The 21,544-nt window shown below is 39.2% G+C and overlaps 1 protein-coding gene across 1 annotated transcript in view; it reads left to right on the top strand.

Annotated features, from left to right (window-relative positions):
• Nucleotides 1-13,820: 13,820 nt before the first annotated feature.
• Nucleotides 13,821-21,544, top strand: part of ILDR1 (immunoglobulin like domain containing receptor 1) — a 30,466-nt gene continuing 22,742 nt past the window's right edge. Inside the window, exon 1 of the mRNA XM_039240600.1 lies at nucleotides 13,821-13,952. Coding sequence (XP_039096531.1) covers nucleotides 13,898-13,952 — 55 coding nt within the window. The 5' untranslated portion in view covers nucleotides 13,821-13,897. The remainder of the gene's footprint in view (nucleotides 13,953-21,544) is intronic.

Here is a 21,544-nt window from a genome sequence, read left to right as displayed (position 1 = left end):
GAAGAAACGTACCTCAATATAATAAAGGTTCATAGTTAACATTATGCTCAACAGTAAAAAGATGGAAGCTTTTTCTCTAAGATCAGGAATAGATAAAGATGCCTATTCTCACTGAAATCCTAAAATTTGTATGGAACCACAAAAACTCTGAATAGCCAAAGCAATCTTGAGAAGGAAAAATAAAGATGGAAGCATCACACTTCCTAATTTCAAACTATATTACAGTTTTTCTGTCAGCACTTTAATTTTTTAATGTTTTATTTATTTTTGAGACAGAGAGATAGACAGCATGAGCAGGGGAGGGTCAGAGAAAGAGGGAGACACAGAATCTGAAGACAGGCTCCAGGCTTTGAGCTGTCAGCACAGAGCCCCATGCGAGGCTCAAATTTCAGCACTTTAAATATGTCACTCCACTGTCTTCTTATTGCATGGTTTCTGGGAGAAAAAGCCCACTGTAATTCTTATCCTTTTTCTTCTGGAGGTGATTTTAGTTTTCCTCTATGTATTTTATTCTTTATAAAATTTTTTTAAAGTTTATTTATTTATTTGAGAGAGAGTGAGCACAAGCTGGGGCAGGGCAGAGAGAAAGAAAGAAAGAGAGAGAGAGAGAGAGAGAGAGAGAGAGAGAGAGAGAATCAGAAGCAGACTCTGCCCACTGTCAGCACAGAACCTAATGTGGGGCTCTATCTCATGAACCACGAGAGCATGACCTGAGCTGAAATCAAGAGTCTGATGCTCAATCAACCGATGCATTCAGGTGTCCCTTCTCTGTGTATTTTTTCTTTGGTTTTGGTTTCCAGAAGTTTGACTTTGGTATAGACTGAATTGTGTCCCTCCATAATTCATATGTTGAAGTCCTAACCTCAGAATGTGACTGTATTTGGAGATATGGCCTTTAAAGTGGTGATTAAGTCAAAATGAGGCTGATATGGTGGCCCCTAATCCAATCTGACTGGTGTCTTTATAAGAGAAAGTTTCGACACACAAAAAAAGACATCATGGATGACATCCATGGACAGATACAGATACAGCCATGTACAAGCCAAGAGGAGATTCCACAGAAGAAATCAACCCTGCCAGCACCTTGATCTTGAATAGGCAGCATTCAGAACTGTGAGAAATAAATTTCTGTTATTTAAGCTACCCAGTCTGTAATATTTTGTTATGGTAGCCCTAGGAAACTAATGCATATATGATATGTGTAAGAGTGGAGTTTGCTTTGTTTTGGTTTTGGTATTTATCCTTCATGGTGTATTCGGAGCTTCTTAGATCTGTGGCGTGACATATGGCACTAATTTTATGAAACTCTTGGCCATTATTTCTTTGAATATTTCTCTATCTCATATTCTTTTTCTCTGTTCCTTCTGAGATTCCATGTATAACATTTGATATTTTCCTTCAGCTCTTGGTTGCTTTGTTCTGTTTATTGTCCCCCATTCTAGCTTTTTCCTCTTGTTTATCAGTTTATATAATTTTATTGACCTATTTTCAAGTTCCATGTTTTTTTTCTTTTGCTGGGTCAGGTCTACTGATGGGCCGGTTTAAGGCATTTTTCATCTCTATTACTATATTTTTTAAATTTCTTGCATTTCAATTTTATTCTTTTGTTTATAATTTACATGTCTCTGATGAAATTATCTTTCTGATCCTGTATATTATCTTCCTTGTCCATTATATCCTTTAACATATTAATTATAATTTTTTAAATTCCCTGTAAGATAGTTCCAACATGGGTCATATTTGTGCCTGGTTCTGATGATTGTTTTGTCTCTTCAGATTTTGATTTTTCTTGTCATTTTGTATTCCTTTGCTATAGATTGAATTGCATCCTCCCACAAATTCATATGCTGAGGCTTTAACCCCCAATGGATGGTATTTGAGGTCTTTGACATGTGATTAGGGTTAAATTAGGTCATGAGGGTGGGGATTTCATGAGGAGTAATGCTCATATAGATGAGACATCAGGAAGTTTGCTCTCCTCTTGTCTACACCATATAAGCACACAGTGAAAAGGCAGTCATCTGAAAGCCATAAAAAATTCTCACCAGAACCCAGCCATGCTGACACCCTATTCTTAGACTTCTCAGCCTCCAGAACTGTAAGAAAATAAATTTCTGCTGTTTATACCATCCAGTCTATGGTATTTTGTTATGACAGCCTGGGCAAACTGGCAGCCTCATGACTTTTTGTTCAAAGTCAGATGTGTTCTATAAGATAATAGACATGGAGTATACATTGTTTTATGCTTAGAGATAAGCATGCTTTTCCTTTTTGCTAGGCACTTAGCGATGTGGGGACTGGTGTTATGTTTGTCTGGAGTTGAGTTGGGTTGGAAGTTTGTTGTTACTATGGTTAACCTCAGTGTACCACAGGGTTCAAATTTCTCTAGCGATGCCTGTGTGGGCTGTTTGCCAGGATGTTTTTCTCAGTGTCTTCTCTACCCTCAGCTTCATGTCTTTCTGCTTTCTTTTGGGTCTTCCCTTTGAACTGCTTCCCCAAAATAATCTGTCTTTTGCAGTTCTCCTAGCTGTATTCCATTCTTATTTTTATTTAATGTTTATTAGAGTGGTTGTGGGAGGAGGGTAGGCAAGGCCTAGTTCTCTAATGCTTTAATTGCTTCAGTTTTCAACAGACATTGTGAACCTGTGAGCCTTCACTTGTGTTCCTGCCTTCCACTGGACTTAGTGCTGGGCCAGAACCTATTCTCGACTTTCTCTCAGGGGTAAACATTTATTTTCCTGTTTTCCTTTCCCACAGGCAATAGGCTTCCATCACTACCCTAAGAATACAGTTTTTGTTTCCATTAACCCTGCAGATTGAGCCTTTTGTTTCACAAAGGTGTTAGAATAGATGGTTTTGAGCAGTTTTGGCAATGATTTCTAGTCCCCCTCATGAAGCCATTCCAGTAAGGAAAATGTCCTCAGAGTTTTCTCCAATTTTCCTTGTGAGCTCTTGGTGAGGTTCTCATAGAAAAACACTGCAAGAAGGTACAGACCCCCAAGGGCTTCACTGTATCACAGTGGTCCATACTCAGCCTTTAGCAATTTATTACAGTTTTCCAGGTATTCTTGTGACTGGCTTAGATGGCATCAGGAGGCATCTGCCCCATATAATAAAATGCTCTGATTCTCTTTTTCTATATAGGAGTTTGTCTCCCCAATTTTGGGTTACATTTTTGCCCAGTGATAGCAATTCTCTTAAGGGTTCAAGAATCTGTATTAGTTTTGCAGTTTGTCTAGCATTTTATTATTATAAGGGTGGGAACAGCTCTCTTTATAGCTTTATAGAGGTGAAACCAGAAGTAATTTCTATATCTTTTCATGTATTTCATACAATTTCTGGGACTCAACCAAAATAACCAGACACACAAGTTTGCTGAATACAAGGTCAATATATGAAATCAACTGAAAGTCTATACAACAGCCATAAACAACAGAAAATACAATTTTTAGATTTTTAAATTGATGTAATTTACCATCAAATTATATCAATACCTACAAATAAGCCTTATGAAGATGTATTTCTGCCAAACAAAACCCCAAACCTAAAAATTTTAAGAAAAACTGAAGAAAAACAAATGGAGGCATATACTAGGTTCATTAAATTGGAAGGCTCAAAAATATAAAAAATGGCAATTCCTCCCAAATTGATCTATTGATGTAAGGCAATCCTAATTAAGCTCCTAGCAGATTTTTGTGTAAATTAGCAAGTTGATTCTGAAATGTGTGTGTAAATGCAACTGGCTGAGAAAAGCCAAGTCATTCTTGAAGAAGAAAATGAAATGGGAAGACTTGCTCTAGTTGATCTGAAGACGTGTTATAAGGCTATCATAATTTTAAAAGTGTGGTATTGACACAAAGATAGGCAAACAAATAGAAAGACCAATGAAAGAAAGTAGAGAATCCGGAATCAAACATACACATGTATGGACACTTCACTTTTGGAAAAGTTGACATTGTTGAGCAGAAGGGAAAGAAATTTTTTCGTTTTCTCTTTTTCTTTCTTTCTTTCTTTCTTTCTTTCTTTCTTTCTTTCTTTCTTTCTTCTTTCTTTCTTTCTTTCTTTCTTTCTCTCTCTCTCTCTCTTTCTTTCTTTCTTTTTCTTGGGGGCAAATGTGCTGCTGAAGCAAGCATATATATTAATCTTCAATAACTAGAATATTGTTATGAGAAAAAATGGAACTTAACTCCATACTTTATATGTCAGTTTTATGTGGATTGTAGATCTAAATGTAAAAAGCAAAATACAACACTACTAGGAGATGATAGAGAAGAATATCCTCATGACCCTAGGAAAGGCGAGTATATATTAAATAAGACACTAAAATCTTAAAGACATTAAAATAAAAGATTGATAAGTTAAACTTCTTTAAAATAATAAATATATCTGTTCAGCAAACAATATCATTAAGAGAGCAAAAAAGCAAGTCACAAATTGGGAGAAGGTATTTTTTAACCTATATAAATCACAAAAAGGACTGTATCCAGAATACCATAAAAAACTCCTATAAATCAAGAAAAGAATAGAAAACTGAATAGAAAAAAAAGCAAAAGATTCTACTAAAGCCAAAGAAAAAGAATATCCAAAAGTCCCAAAAGCCAATAAACATATGAAAAAGTGCTCAACTCATTAGTCATCAGGGAAATGCAAATTAAACCACAATGCAATACCATTGCATACCCACAGTAGAGCTATAATTGAAGACTGTCAACCCCAAATATAGCCAAGGATGTGGAACACTAAAACTTTCATACACTAGTGGTAAATTTGGAAAAATCTAAGGTTGAACATATGCTTACTATACTGATAATCTAATGCCGCATAATAGCAATATTATTTTAGTGTCTTATAACAATAAATATATTCTCTTTCTGTGGGTCAGGAATCTGACACTTGTGTCAGTGTCTCTCATGAGTTTACGGTCAAATGTCAACTCTTCTGAAGATGTGATTGCAGCTAGAATGTTTCCTTTCAAAATGGTTCACTCATATGATCTTTGGCAGGAGGCCTTAGTCCCTTGCCATGTGGATCTCTCCATAGGTTTGCCTTAGTATTCTCATGATATTGCAGCTGGCTTTCCCCAGACTGGCCAAGAAAGAAGCTGTAATGCCTTTTGTGACCTACTCTTGGAGGTAATACACTGTCACTTTTGCTGTTCTATTCATTAAGTGAGTCACTAAGTCCAGCCTGTACTTGAGGGTCTCTTTTGAAGAGAGGAGGGTCAGAGAATTTGGGTACACATATTAAAATCACCACACATACCCTATGACCAGACAATTTTACCCTGAGTTAGAGAAGCAAAAATGGGTTAGTATATGGCTCTCCAAACATTTACAACAATGTTTATAGTATCATATTCATAATAGCCAAATAGTAGAAACAAAATGATTGTCAACAATACAATAAATAAGTTGTGGTATATTCTAGCAATATAATTTTATTCATAAATAAGGACTAACAAGCTTATGGATATATACAAAGCTATATATGAATCTTGCCAATACAATATTGAGCAAAAGAGACAAGCTCCAAAAGTGTTACTACATTATTTTCTTTATGTAAATGTTAAAAGGGGCAAAACCAATCTATAATGTAAGAAGTCAAGATGGTGGTTACCCTTGGGGAGGAAAAGGGAGGGAATGATTTAGAGGGGTTATAAGGAAATTCATTACTGATCTATAACTTGCCAAGAATAATAATAACAAAGATGTTTACACCACGATAGTTCATTGAACCATATACTTCTGATTTGTACAGGTTTCAGAATTGTCTTATACTTCAAATTTGGAAAAATTTTTAAAAAGACGTCAAAGGAAGAAAAAAATTATACTTCAGGCAAAACCAAAATTGGTCTGTGTGCTGAATTTGGTCTGCAAGTAGCCAGTTTGTAATATCTGCTTTAGACCAGGTTGGTAAATATGATCTTCAAAAGGCCTCAAAGCATACGGGTTATGTTAGACTTTTGTGGTAGCACAAATTTATTCTTATAGAATTTAGAATTGTCAAATGTTGGCTGTGGAAAAGCCTTTCTGGATCATTTAATCCAGTGATTTTTTCAAATCGACCTCTCTGGCAGAGGCAACCCCTTAGGTACTCCACAGAATGCAAGAGCTTCTCAGAACACCAGTGTAAAAACCACTGATCTTGCCTAACTCCCTTGTGTTACAAATAAAAACCTGAGGCTTAGAGTGTTATTTGTTTAGAGTCAAAGAGCTACTTGGTGGCAATGTCCTTAGATTCACTCCCGTGTGAAGGTACCATGAGTATGTTGTGCTGCCCTCGTGAAGAAACCTAAAAAGGGCAGTAACATATCTCAGGACCTTGGTCTTTGGAGTAGAAACTCTCCTATTCTGTCATTCAAGGTGGTGGCAAAGCAGAGTTTTCAAAGATAAACTGAGACAAGAAGTGTGTTGGAAAGTGTTCTGTTTAGGGACTGCCCTGGGGAATGCCCTATTTGCTAACAAAGATGAGGGGCATTCTCTCATCCAGCTCACTCTTCAAGTAGCTTCTCAACTCTGGCTGTACATTAGAAGCACCTGGGAACTTTTGAAAAAATACTGCTTCCTGGGTCTCCCCACAGACTAACTAAATCAGATTCTCTGGAGTGGGCTGGAAAGAACTGGATATTTGAGCTTTACTGAGATGTATATGGACTGAGCTCATCATCTCAGAGAAGCCCTGAATCTCAACAACAAATTGGGCCTTGACACAAGATGAAAAAAACACTAGAGAGAAAAAAAAAAATCCCTCTGGTGGTAGCAAAAGTCCAGGCTGCCTACCTTTGTTTTGCTATGAGGACTTGGGCCTCTTCTCTATGGCTCCAGCCTCCACAATGCAGCCCCCCATTTGTCCCTAGATTTTCTCCATATAATAAAATATTGGGAAAACCAGATTCTTAGGCCTTCCATAAAAAGTGCAGTTAAAGTGCCTTGGTTTCATGTATGGCTTTAGGAGAACATGGAGTCTACACCTCTACTTAGAATGGGTAGAGACCATTCTCTGAGGGAGGTCACTTTTAGGAATGCATTAGTTCTGGATTCCTCTGTCCAGGCAAGAAACCCTGACATCTTCCTAATCTGGGTCCTTCTCACTTTTGTAGAATGCCAGAGGTGGGAAGAACCGAAAAGGTTATCTCATCCAGTTTCCTGTTTGATAGATAAAAACATTCCTGGTCAAAAGTGTCTTACCTAAAGTCACACTGGATGTCAGTGGAAATGTCATAGCCCAAAGACACATGGTCTCATTCTACATTCAGTGCTCACTCTTTTTTGTCTTAAAAGCATTTTTAACTACAAAATAAGCCAAAGATACAGAAAAGCATATAAAATAATACGCAGCACCATTCATATCACCTAAATGTAACTGATTGTACGTTTTTAGTATGTTGGTTTTGGATATTTAAAAAAAATTTTAATGTTCATTTTTGAGAGAGAGAGAGAGAGAGCAAATGGGAGTGAGGGAGACAGTGAACAGGGGAGGGTCAGAGAGAGAAGACACAGAAATCTGAAGCAGGCTCCAGGCTCTGAGCTGTCAGCACAGAGCCCAATGTGGGGCTTGAACTCACAATCCATGAGATTATGACCTAAACCGGAGTTGGATGTTCAACCAACTGAGCCACCCAGGTGCCCTAAGATTTTTTTTTCTCCTTTTTTTTTTTTTTTTAATATTTTTATTTATTTCTAGGAGAGAGAGAGAGCATGAGCAGGGGAGGGTCAGAGAGAGAGGGAGACACAGACTCTGAAATAAGCTCCAGGCTCTGAGCTGGCAGTCAGCACAGAGCCAGACACAGGGCTCGAACCCACGAACCGCGAGATCATGACCTAAGCGAAAGTCGGACGCTTAACCGACTAAGCCACCCAGGCGCCCCGCCCTAAGATTTTTTTTTTTTAATAAAATGTTATAGATTCAGCTGAAGTCCCTCCTAACACATACCTCTCCTCCTTCCCTCTCAGGAGTAACAACCCTCCAAGATTGGTGAATTCTATTTCCTAGAATGTTTTTATACTTTGTTCTACATATAAATGAATCTTCCATAATGCTATATAATATTGTTTTTGTCTTAACATTTGACAAAATACTGTAAATAGTATCCTACAACTTCTTTATTCATGTAAAATATTTTTAATATTCATCCATGGTATAGATTCAGTTAATTCATTTCAACAGTGTCATATTATCTCATTCCATCAATAAGCCCCATTTTATTTACTCCCCTCTGCTGGGAAGTTGTTTCCAGGTTTTTGCAGACTGTGTTGCAACCAACATCCAAGTATCTGTGTGCACAAGAGTGAGAATTTTTATAGATTGGAGACCTAGAAGGGAAATCAATAGGTGCTGGGATATATGCACCTTCAACTTGATGAAATTTTGTCAAATTGTTCTCCAAAGTAGTTGAACCAATTTATCTTTATCACATCTTTATTGACACTTGATTTGCTCAGACTTTTACATTTTAACCAACTTGTCACACATGAAATAGCATTGTTTTAAGTTGACAATTTCTGATTACTAGTCAGTTTGAGCATCTTTTAATATAATTAATAGTGAATCAGATTTCCTCTTATATGAATTGGCTATTTGTCTCACTTACCATTGGGTTGTCCCCTACATATTATTATTTAGGAGTTTTTCTTAAAATATGCTGGTCATAATTTTTTTTTGCCTTTGAAATGCACAGCAAACATTTTTCTCTAGTGTGTGCTGTTTTTTCATTTTGTATATATTGTCCTTGTTTATAGAATTTTAAAATTTAACATAGTCTTCTGTATCAGTCTTCCTTAATGAATTATTCTTTTTGTTTTCTGTTTAAGAAATGATTCTTGGAGTGCCTAGGTGGCTCAGCTGATTAAGCATCCACCTTCGTTTCAGGTCATGATCTGATGGTTCGTGGGTTTGGGCCCCACTTCGGGCTCTGTGCTGACAGCTTGGAGCCTGGAGCCTGCTTCGGATTCTGTTTCCCTGTCTCTCTGCCCCTCCCCAGCTTGTACTTTGTCTCTCTCTATTTCTCTCAAAAATAAATAAACATTAAAAATTTTAAAAAGAAAAAGAAATGATTCTTTTCTTCAAGGTCATATAGGTCTTCTACTCTATTTTCTCCTAAAAGCTTGAAATTTTTGCATTTAACATTTAGATTTTAATCAGTTTGGAATTTTGTATGTAGTATGAAAAAAAGATATTTTTTAACATAACAAACACTAATTGTCCTAGCATTACTTATTGAATAGTTTATGGTTATTCCATTGAATTATAATGCAATCTCTGTAATATATCAAGTTCCCATCTATATGGGTATCTGTTTCCAGAATCTCTGTTATGTTCCTTCCACTTGTCTGTTTGCCTATCTATGCCAGTGCCACATTGTTTTAAGTGCTCCAGCTTTTTCATTTAAAGAGACCAATTTCCCTTTTCTTATTTTTTCTTCAAATTTATCTAAGCTATTTACCACTGTATTCCATTTGATTTTAAGAATATCTTAGGAAGTTCTGGGAAGATTTTTCAGGTTTTTGTTAGAAATATTTAGAATTAATTTGGAAAAAAGTATTGTCTTTAGTGATATTGAGTGTTTTTATCTATGCATATGGTACATCTTTGCATTTATTGACAATTTTCTCCATAGAGCTATTTCACATATATTGTTAGATTTATTCCTACTTTACAGATTTACTGCTATTACAAATGTATATTTTATTTTTATTTTTTAAAGTTTATCTATTTATTTTGAAGGGGGGGGCGATGGGACAGAGAGAGACAGGGAGAGAGAGAGAGAATCCCAAGCAGGCTCCACAACGTTCACAGAGCCTATGACACAGGGTTTGATCCCACAAACTCTGAGATCATGACCTGAGCTGAAATCGAGTTGGACGCTTAACTGACTAAGCCACCCAGGTGTCCCACATATGTATATTTTAAAGTTATATCTTCCAAATGGATGTTACTGGTATATACAGATGTCAGTGACATTAACATATTAACCTTGTTTTCAGCAACTTCTTGTTAGTCCTTATGTATATAGATTCTCTTCAGATCTGTGTAATCATAACACTGTGAATAATAATATCTATATTCATGTTTAGCCTTTTTAATTTTCTTATGCTAATTAGAAGATTCAATATAATGTTGAACAGGAGTGGTAATAATGATGAACATATTTGTTCTGAAACTTCTTTCCCCAGATTTTATGATCTCCTGCTTTACCCCTACTTCCAGATGAATTGTTTACTGGATTATATTCTACTGACCAAAAAGTATATCTTCCAGTCCCATCTGATCCAGACCTCTCTTATTAAACATGCAGCTCCTACCAACCTCACTCAAACAACTGTACTTAGTAAAGGTGTCAAACTTTCCATAGGAGTTTCATTTGGATGCTCCACTATTCTCTCAAGTGCAAATGTGTCTAAAATGATTCAAAGTTTTTCTGTATATCTGTGTATAATGGCATCACCACCTACACAGACTTAATCGGAAATCTATATTCTCTCAATCGCCACATCTAATTTACCATCAGTCTTGTCAATTCTACATTCTAAATATCTGCCAAAGTATTTTTTCTTCTCCATTCTCAACATCAATGACTGGGTTGAGTCCTCAGTATTTCCATCTTGACCATAGTAAGTTTCCTAACTGATCTCTCTGCCTTTCATCTCAGTCCTTGCTTACCAGTCTTCTCATTGCTGACAAGTTTATCTTCCTAATACACAAGTCTGAACATGTCTTGCACAGCTTAAAACCCTTCACTGCCTCCCTAATGTCTACTGTATAAAGTCTTAGTTCTCTAGCTGGTCATGCAAGGCCCTTTATTTACCCTGGCTCTCTAACATATTTTCCTACCACTCCCCACCTTGCCCTAGCAAAATTGAAGTGCTTATAGTTCAGCAATGCTACTCCCTGGTGCTATGATTTTTGCACATAGTCTCTCTGCTTGGATTGCTCTGGCAGAATTGTTCATTTTAAACCCAGCTCATATGTTACTTGCTCCAGCAACTATAGATAAAGAACTCAAGAAGATCTATTGAGCACTACTATATGCCAGGTGCTATGTTCTTTGTATGCCAGATGTACAAAATGAATAAGATACGTTCCAAATGTTGCAGCATCAGTTAGATACTTTCATTTCTTGCCTCCCTTTAGGCTTAAATGCCTGGAGCAAGATTCTTACTTACATATTTCTTTATTTTCTTTCTTCCATTCTTGATAAATACACAGATGTACAAATATCAAACTATTCTCAAGTAGAGATGAATATGCATATGTAGACACAGTGTTCAGAAACATTTGTGGACAGTTTTAACTAGAAAGTATGATTATTAATGATGAAATCATAAGTTCTGTACTTTGTGGTTAGACCCGGGACCAGTGAACACAAAGAAACACAATATGGCTAGGATAATGATTAAGGGTGTGCTCTCCAAAGGCAGATGGACTGAGTTTGCATCTCAGCTTTGCTGCTTACAAGCTGGGTGACCCTGGGTAAGTAACTGAACCTTTGTGCCCCAAGTTCCTTAGCTGTAAAATGGGGACAATAATAGTCCATGCCTCAGAATATTGTTGAGAGAATTATTGAAGTTAATACAAAAGTGCTGAGAATAGTGTCCAGCACAATATAAGTGTTTAATAAAAGTACCTATTGTTACCTTTTATATGAAGATACTTTTGTCTCAGTCACTATTCAGCAGGTAAAGTGATTTCATTTCTATATTTAGCAATGAAAGCACTGTTTGTTGTTCTGAGCCAAATGTATATTTTTATCAAATCTTATTGAATCAATGGTACATGTTGGCAGAATAACAGGTCCAGGAGAGCTCATGGTAGTGGAATGGAGTTTTACTTTATGTAGATCTAAATGATATATGTGGAAACAAACTGCCTTAGCTGATAAACTAACTGTAAACACAGATTGAGACATAGCTAGGTGAGAGTGTATGGTGTAATAACCAAAAGCAGAAAGGTCTAGAATCAGACTACCTCACTTAGGCTCATAACTCCACCCACTTACTTCTTTGTACCTCAGCTGCCACATCTGTAAAATAGAATTGATAATAACAGAATAACCAGTCCCTACTTCATATAGTTATTGTAGAAATGCAATGAGACAATGCATATAAGGCTCTTACAACATTGCTTCATATAGAATATAGGTGGTAAAGAAAACAGATGCACGTAGTATTAAATTGACCTTTATATCAAAGCAAGGGCTGAAAGGCATGGGAAGTAGGTTTGGGAAAGAGAGGGCTCATGCTTTTTTAGACTTGGATTGAAATTTGCCTAGAGCAATTTACAAATCCAGGAGCCACACAAATCCCTCAGGGTCACAAACACTCAAATACATACAATGTTCCTGGGAGCATGTGCACAGTATCTGGAAGGGGTACGGGAAGCATTCCTCACATTATATCCTGCTTCTGCTGCTGTGCTAAGATCCCACTGTGGAAGATCTAAAGGCCCCTGAACATTCTGTACCATCTGCCTTTGGCCATTTACTTACTGCCTAAATTTACTTCCTACTTTCTTGAAGAGAAGTGGCTACAGGAAAAACATTTAAAGTGGAGAGGCCAAATTGGGGAACTAGAAGGCAGACTAAGGGGGAGGAGGGGAAACTAGGAGAAGGGATTGGGTTGACCTCTAGTTAATCTCAGGACAAGGATGTTCCTCTGGGTGGAAGTGAGATAAGGGGCATGAGTAGCTCTAGAGAAGAGAACCCTTCACAGCAGAGCAGGGCAGGGGATACACTTAAGAGAATAATATTGACTTCTAAGGTCACTGAAGAGAATGGGAGCTTCCCGAGGGGCAGAAACCATGTTTAATGCACCTTTATAATTCTTTTCTTGAGGAAAAAGATGGTGGCTAGAAGGGAGTGCACATGAACAATCCCTAATAAGGGAGAGGTGTATAAAATAGCTTGTTATTTATACTGACCAATGTATAGATGACTTTCTATGTTAATTTTGTCGGTTGGTCCCTGAAGGCAGGTATGTCTTCTTCCCGTGTTTTATGGTTCCCTAGTGGGTTCCTGCTAAGGAAGGAGGGGCAGGATTATATCCTAGTTGGCCTGGTGCAAAGTGACCTAGAATCTTTGACCTTGGAAGGGCTGAGTCTGTGAGGGGCTGTGGAGCTGCACTTCATAAAGGATGGAAATTAATTAAAAAGGACATTAACAATGCCTAACTATGGGTGGTGGGGGCAGGATTTTTTCTTATTTCTAATAATTTCTATTTTTCTAACTTTTCTGTAATAAGCATCCATGAGTTTTACATTTGTGGAAAATTAAACTTATTTGTCTAGTTTATACCATACATCTTTCTTTTCTAGAAAATCTGAGCAAACATGTGCAAACGTCATATTAGTGTGTTTTTAGTGGGGGGGGGGTTTCCAAGCACATATGAGGGAAAGGAATTATAACGCAGGAAATCCACCTAAACAGTTATTTATGTCCACATAAATTCTGCAAAAAGAGGGAAGAAAGTTGCTAGGGGTGAGATTTCCCAAGAACTTATGGGGGGAAAATGTTAACGTTTTTTATAGCGGGAGAGTTATGGCAAGAGATGGGGTTCCAGTGAGGAGAACTACCTGGAGTCCTACGGAGGAGGAGGAGGAGGAGGAGGAGGAGGCAAGGCGGTGGCAGGTAGGAAAGGTAGCCGTGGTCCTCCGGGACCGGGGGGCGGAGCAGGAAAGGGCGGTGCGCGGGGCGGGAGGCGGGGCCGACGGGCGCGCCCCAGGTGGGGATGAGCCGGACCTCACCTGCTCGGGACGGAGGCCGGCCCTTCCGCCGCGCAGCGCCGAGTGAGGGGAAAGCGGAGGGATTCCTTGGAGAAGTGGTGCGTCCTGGGGTGACAGCTGTGGAAGAGAGCTGCCTTGTCCCCGGAGCCCCTGAGCTGAAAGGGGCGAGGGAGCGACAGGCATGGGCCCCGAGCTGCCTGCACCTTGGCTGCTCCTCTTCACCTGGCTCCCAGCAGGTGAGCCTTGGGAAAGTGGGTCTCACCCTGGGCCCAGAAAGACAGGAAGCCATTGTTGCCTGGCCTGGCAGGGCAGTGGAGGCCTGGGCCTCGGTCTGGCAGCTCCTGGCACAGGCGCCAGGAGGTGCGGGGAGTGGCTCGAGTTTCTGCCTGTGGGAACCTGTTGTTTTCCTCAGTTATTAGCCCAGGCCCTTCTGAAACAGGTGCAACTAAGAAAGAAACCCAGAGCCTCTGGGCTTCCCTAGGTACTTCTTGATCTCTAAAGCTGAATCGCTAAAGGTGGAAGCACCACTCTTTTGATTCTTACTTTGCTTATTTTACAGGACTAAGCCATGTGGCTCTCTGCTATCCCTGTTCAGTGTCAATGTTTACTTTCTTTGTATCCACTCACTTTCCGAACTTATCCCTTGCTCAGTATCTCCCCACCAGGCGCCCGCACACCCATCCTTTCCTCCCTTCTCTTAATCTTCCTACCCTGTCTGCTTTGGAAAGCATGGTTTTTGTGTCTCAGTGTATCTCTTGGAAATATGATAGGAGTGTGTATCTGCATGAGTAAAATCAGGTGAAAGGATAGCTGAATACTGTGCAGGACTTTCAGCCCTTTTCTTTAAAAAAAAAAATATTTTAATATTCTATTTACTCCTGGGGCGGGGGGGGGGGCAGCGTGAGCAGGGGAGGGCCAGAGAGAGAGGGAGATACAGAATGTGAAGCAGGCTCCAGGTTCTGAGCTAGCTGTCAGCACAGAGCCCGCGCGGGACTCAAACCCATGAACTGTGAGATCATGACCTGAGCCAAAGTCTGAAGCTTAATGACAGAGCCACCCAGGTGCCCCTTTTCAGCCCTTTTCAAGTAGGATGTATGTGTGACCTTGCAAACAAGAATGTATGAGTGCCCTTGGAAATTCTGCTCTGTTTCATTCCATTTTACCTTCCCTTGCCCCCTTTTTAGGAATAACTGCCCTCTTATCTCTCAGTGGGAAGTCAGCTCAGTTTGCTCACAGACCAATTTGAGTCTTGTATTTTTCTGAAAGAGAAGATGTAATTTGAAGGTATGGCAGAGTTTCATTTTTACCTGCTTGATAGGACATGGAAATCACTTGGTTGTAACTATATCTCATTCAGACAAGATTCTACAATAGCTTAAGCTTAATGCTGAGAATAAAAAGGAGATACAATTACAAAAGGGTGAGAAAACTGGAAAATCAGTATCCCTAAGATCCTCTGGCTCATACCATTTTCTACAGGATATATGTCCTATCAGTTGTCTGAAGCCGAGAAGGCTAGATGTCAGACACATGATACACAAGGAAATGGGCTAAACCTCACCTAAACTGAAGTCCCCAAAATTCCACCAGAGTAGTTACTAGCTGAGACTGTGACAGCAAAATCATAAAAATCCCTGCTTCTCACAGTCCTCTGTACTGTGCCTTATGTGTGCAGCTCAAATTCCGTGGCAAATAGGGATTTCTAAAGCTGCTTGAGCTGCCTTTTCAAGAAAATAGAGGTCTATCCCCATCTCGGCCCTTAGCACCCCACCTCCAGATTAGGACTTCATAGCCAGCAGTTATCCAGGTCAATAGAATAAGAAAAGAAGCCTTACAGACAAAAGTGTTATTAGAGTATAAACCCCAATCCTTAAATCAGCATAATATTTTAAAAGCTATTTGATTACTATGAAGAATATTGAACACTAAACATTTTTCAAATACAGTGATTATAACCAAAGAGTATATTCTTATAGTAAGCAGATTGCTGAATGGACAGGGACTTTAGAAAGTGGGGCTGCAAGTGTTCAGGAACCAGCCCTGCAGTGTTAGTAGCCAGGAAGCTGAAGTGGTAAAATTATACAGACTGCTGTGTTTGCCTGCAGTCTTTAAATGGAAACCTACCTGCATGACCTATTTTAGAACTAGAAAAAGCTGAATTTTAAAAAAGTCCTAAGTAACATCTAACCTCACTTTTATTTCTTTTATTTCTTCTTCTTTTAGATAGAGAGAGAAAGAGAGAATGCAAGGGGCAGAGGGAGAGAGATTGGCAATCTTAACCAGGCCCCACATTCAGCGCAGAGCCTGATGCAGGGCTTGATCTCACGAACTGTGAGGTCACTACTTGAGCCAAAATCAAGAGTCTGACACTCAACTGAATGAGCCACCCAGCTCCCCAAATCTCAGCTTTATTTCATAGGTGAGAAATTGAGATTTCAACTCTTCAGACTCCAACAGTTTGAAGGGAAATAGCTATTTTAGCAGATATTTTCCCTGAATATGTGTAGAAACTATAAAAAAAAAAAGCTGTATCTAGCTATTTAATGTGCATTTGGATTTTACATCCACAATGTTTGTGTAACTCTGGTCAAGTTACTGAACTACTGAAAGCCTGCAGTAAACAGGAATGATTATAGTACATATAAGGTTTTTGTGAAGATTAAGTGAAATGAAGATTTTTAAGGCACTTAATATAGTGGCTGAAACAAATGAGGGTTTAATGAATGTTAGCCACAGGGATGATGATACTCATGATTTAGATGCAAGTAGTATATTTTAGAGCTAACCTGAATGAAACAATTTAAGTTTCTCCTCCTCCTTCCCCTATAGCTAAGAAACTGCAGTTAATAGTCAGATGGACTATCAAGTTGGGATTCAGAATCTGCCTCTTACTAGTTGTGACTTTGGAGGAATTACTTCAATTCCCTTCATCAAGATAACAGGTGAAATTCCTGATGAGCCCCTCATACCCCCACCCTCCCATCCCCATAAGGCCAGCTCCTTAACATCAAGCACAAGGTCTACAAAATGGTCATCACTCAGGAAATATTGGGTCCCTCCACACTGTCCCCACCTCTTTATTTTAAGACCAAACTTCTTAAAATTCTCTAAGATCAAACAGAAATCAAGCTTCTTCTCTCAGTTCCAGTATCTACCAAAGAAGTGCTTTTCAAACATTTTTTACAGCTCTCAGTAAGAAATAGAGTTTATGTTGTGACATGTACACATATAGAAGATTTATAAAACAGAAACATAAGCACACACTCAAATCCATTACTATGTTGGGTAAAAGAATAACAAAGTGATATCACATATTATTTTAATAACATTTAAATTAGTACAAAATAGTCCCCAAATGAACATTAAATTGAAAAATCCAGTAAGTTGATTTTCTCAAGATCCGCTGCCAATTGCAATATGAACTTTGGAAAACCCTAGAGTATGTTCATTTTGATTCATCATCCTGTTCTCTTCTGTTTCTAAAGAAGAGTTAACCCAAGCTTCTAGTTAGCATCCAAGTTTCTACAGTTGTAAAGTGTGGGACATTAGTGAAATTAACTCGCAAGTCTGGTCAGTGTGGCCTAGGGACCTGATGAAGCTTCTCAGATCAGGGAGTCCTGGGAAGTTCCCCAGTCCCTGTGCTCTGAGCTGCTGAGAGGTCAGTTGTCAGTGTTTTTGTACTTTTCAAAGTTTTTTTCTTTAAAAAGAAATGTTTAGCACACAAGTGATACTTACCCCTTAAAACATTAAGATAATCTAAAGAAGGTAACTGCAGCCTTTTGCGTTATCGGCTAATAGTTCTGGTTACCTTCATTGAGTCTCTCAAACTTTTATTCCTGCCATGAAAGTTTAGTTTTCCACCCACATTCTAAGAGTGTGTCTTATTTGGGCTTTTGTGAATTTTTTAAAAAGATTATAGCTTCTTATTAACTTACAGATTCACACAGCTATCAACTTGTATTATCATTCTTTGGGAAATCAGCCAGCTGACTCTACACCACAAGATTCTTAACATATAGACCAGCAATTTTCTCTTGGTGGTGGGGGTAAAGTGTGGGATCACACTGAATACTGAATGACATCTCCATCTCCAATGTAGTGGATAGGAAAGTGGAGCTTCTCAGGCTGAGGAGAGTGTGGGTGGTGGTTGAGAACTTCCCACTCCGCTCCTTCCTTACCTTCATGGGACCCCTGAAGTACCTCCCAGGACTCTGCTGAACTCAAGTAGAACTCACTCCCAGGCCCTGTCTGTCTTCTCTCTGGGCCAGTTTTGCAGATAAGGAAATCTGTGTTCAGGAAAGTCACAAATGTCAGGTTGACATAGTGGAGTTCGTTTGAGAGCTAGGACCAGAACCCTGGCATCCTTGTTTTTAGTACATTGCTCTTTCCCCTGTTTCATACCTTGGAGTAAATTTGTTTTGTCTAATTGAATCCTAGCAGGCAGAAATAGAAATAGATTGTCTAAGTAAATGCTATTTATTAAACATGTTGCCCCAACAACAATGCAGTGGAATGAATGCTGAATAATTAATGTACTGTTGCCTGGGTTTCTTTCTGCCCAATACAATGTTTCATTATGTACTGTATACATAATAAAATAAAATTTGTGTTTTAAGAATTGGGAAGACCCAGATCATGTTTCCCTTCATCTTTATTTCTGTATCTTTCAATCTGTAAATCTTAGGGTAAGGTGGGCTCAGAGGAAAGCAGTTTTGATACTGTCTTCATTTCCTGAGCCCTGTTCATCACCTTGTTCTGTTTCTTAATCCTAGGCTCTGCCCCCTTCTTTTCTTTTCCAGGTGATAAACCTCACACTGGCTTATTTTAAGCACCTTTAACCATCTTGCCTCTTTTCTGTCTAGTTCTAACCAGCCTCTACTCAGATGATAGGTTAACCTACCTGGGCTCATCTTTTCCACCTTCATTTTAATCCTCCAAGAATCTCTCTTAGAGCCCCATAGCTTATAGAGTGGATTAAAGCTCTTTGTTAGGATTTCAGGGCTCACTCATTCTGGCCTCACTACTTTGGGCAGCCTTCTCCCCACTGATACAGATTCCTGTACCTCTTGTACCTCCTCCCCCCCAGAAAGATACACCCTTCTTTGTTTTTTTGTCTGCCACCCTACAAATTGTTAACTTTGTTTATTTCCTATACTTTTAGAACACTTAAAATTTGTTCCAAGCTGTTTAGCCTGTCTTGTATGAATTTAGTTTTAGTCAGCAAATGTTTAATGCATACCATGTATAAGACATGCTGGCAGACACTAGCTGTGTGGTCCTGAACCAGTTATTTCATCTCCTTGAGGATTTTTCTTATTTATGAAATTGAGATAAAGTAAGGCTTCTTAGCACCACCCTGAGCCTCATACTGTTGAGTAGCATATACTAGACTTTTGTTAAACACGTAATACATAGACCTAATTTCTTCCCCCACCCCAACCCTCTTTTCTCCTAATTCTCTGGATCCCTTTTTGTTCACGGTCTTGGCAACTCCCTCTTCCCCTTGATTCCTTTTATATTTGCACTGTTATCTAAGGAAATGTAACAAGTACTAATGGCAAATATACTTGGGGAGATAACTTGTTCAGACATAAACTCTGATAGGATTAAACCTGTGTACTTTTTGTTAACCTGATTAGTAGAGCATAGGTGGCTGATTACCTAAAAATCACTCAAGAATCAAGACTTTCCATCAGGTGCTGGCACTGGGCCACTGCCCCTTGCCTGGAAAGACCATGCTCCCCCATCCCCCATTGCCACACCCCTCTAGTCAGGGCCCTTCATGTGTAAAGGAGGGGAAATGTCATTCAGTCCCCTGAAAACTAAGAACTAAGCTTTGTACCTCTATCCCTATGTTGTATGGATAATATATTCTAGAAGATGTAAAACATCTTGCCCAATCTGATATTACACAGGGAAGACAGACTGAATAAAGTAATGTACAGAGATATGCATATGTTTGGAACACACAGCATTTGGTTTTAAAGATAATCTTTCATTGGTATGTTTTCCTTCGACTTTAATATAGGATGTAGCCCCCACTGGCACTGGAGCGTAGTCTTAGAAAGTACTTCATGGCAGGAACCAGAATCCTCTGCCACTTCCCTCCTTCCCACAAACTCCCAATATCTCATCTGAAGTTACCTTTTCACCCTTAAATGACAGCTTTCTCTCCCTTTTTCCTCAAGGAGACTAACTGGGTTTGCCAGGGTACTTTAAGAGCTTTTAATGTCCGTTTACATTTGTATCATTTTAATCCTCTCAAAAATGCCTCTACATGCTGTTCTAGTTGACTTCAATCAAGGTTAGGCAAGATAAGTACTGATGAGACAAATAACAGCTAATGTTTGTTTCTTCAGTGGCTATTATGTCCTACCCTCTTTGCTAAATGCTAGACATTTATTATCTCATTTACTTCCCACTACAACATTATCAAGGAAGTATTATTATCACTCCACATAAAGAGGCAACTATAGTTTGGAAATCATTTGTTAGGCCTTTCAGCTGGTGGGAGAGTGGAGACAAAATCTGAACTCAGGAAGTCAGTCTCCAGAATTAAAGTTTTCAAAAGAAAATGATAGAGATATTTAGGAAATGAAAGGGATGCCACAGGATGAAGGAAATTTAGGGAATAGGAAAATATATATAAGTATTTGAGGGGCCCTGGGTGGCTCAGTCAATGGAGCGTCTGACTTCAGCTCAGGTCAAGATCTCACGGTTTGTGGGTTGGAGCCCCGCATTAGGCTCTGTGCTGACAGCTCAGAGCCTGGAACCTACTTTAGATTCTGTGTCTCCCTCTCTCTCTGCCCCTCCCCTACTCACCCTCTATCTCTTTAGGTCTCTCAAAAATAAATAAACATTAAAAATTTAAAAAAAAAAAAATGTAAGAATTTGAAAACAATTTAAAGAGCAAAGATCCGGGATGCCTGGGTGGCTCAATTGGTTAAGTGTCCAACTTTGTCTCAGGTCATGATCTCACATTTCGTGGGTTCAAGCACTATGTCGGGCTCTGTGCTGACAGCTCAGAGCCTGGAGCCTGTTTTAGATTCTGTATCTCCCTCTCTCTCTGACCCTCCCCTGTTCATGCTGTCTCTATCAGAAATAAATAAAATAAAAATAAAAAAGAGCAAAGATCCAGGGCACCTAGGTAGTTCAGTTAGTTAAGCATTGGACTCTTGATTTCAGCTCAGGTCATGATCTCAGGGTTGTGAGATTGAGCCCTGCCTTGGGCTCCATGTTGGGCATGAAGTCTGCTTAGGATTCCCTCCCTCGCCGCCCCCCCCACCATCTCTCTCCCCCACTGCCCTGTCTCCCTCTCTAACTACCCCTGCCCTGTTCTCTCTCTCTCTCTCTCAAAAAAGCAAGCAAGCAAGCAAGCAAGCAAGCAAAGTTCCAATAGAAACCTCTACTTTTTTGAGTTTGTTCCTATTTTCACCCCAGATTCTGCTGTTCTTAATCTCTTCTTGAAAACTTTACCTGCCTGGTAGTGTACATAGTGTACACTACGAATGTAGTGTACATGATGAATATGGTTGGTTTTACTGAGAAGTCTGAGGCTACAGGACAAGAAGGATGGGAAGTTTTTGCCTTTGAGATAGGCTGCTCTCCTCCCAATCTGGAAAATCCTCCTACTTTTTGAGTTTAACACTTGACTTCCACTTGGAAAGTCAAGCTTGCCTGTTTGGGAAAGATCAGGTTTGCGTGCCAGCGGAAACAAATCCTGAGGCTGAGAGAGGACTTGATTTATTATAGTCTCTGACGCTTTGCCCACATATATGAGCAGGGCTAGTCTCACCCTCGAGGGGTTTCTGAGTATTAGAGGCAATGT

The sequence above is a fragment of the Hyaena hyaena genome, unplaced genomic scaffold, assembly GCF_003009895.1.
Source record: "Hyaena hyaena isolate Hyena2069 unplaced genomic scaffold, ASM300989v1 scaffold_180, whole genome shotgun sequence".
NCBI classification, from domain to species: Eukaryota; Metazoa; Chordata; class Mammalia; order Carnivora; family Hyaenidae; genus Hyaena; species Hyaena hyaena.
Note: the sequence above shows the minus strand (reverse complement) of the source record. Positions and strands in the feature narration are given on the sequence as shown.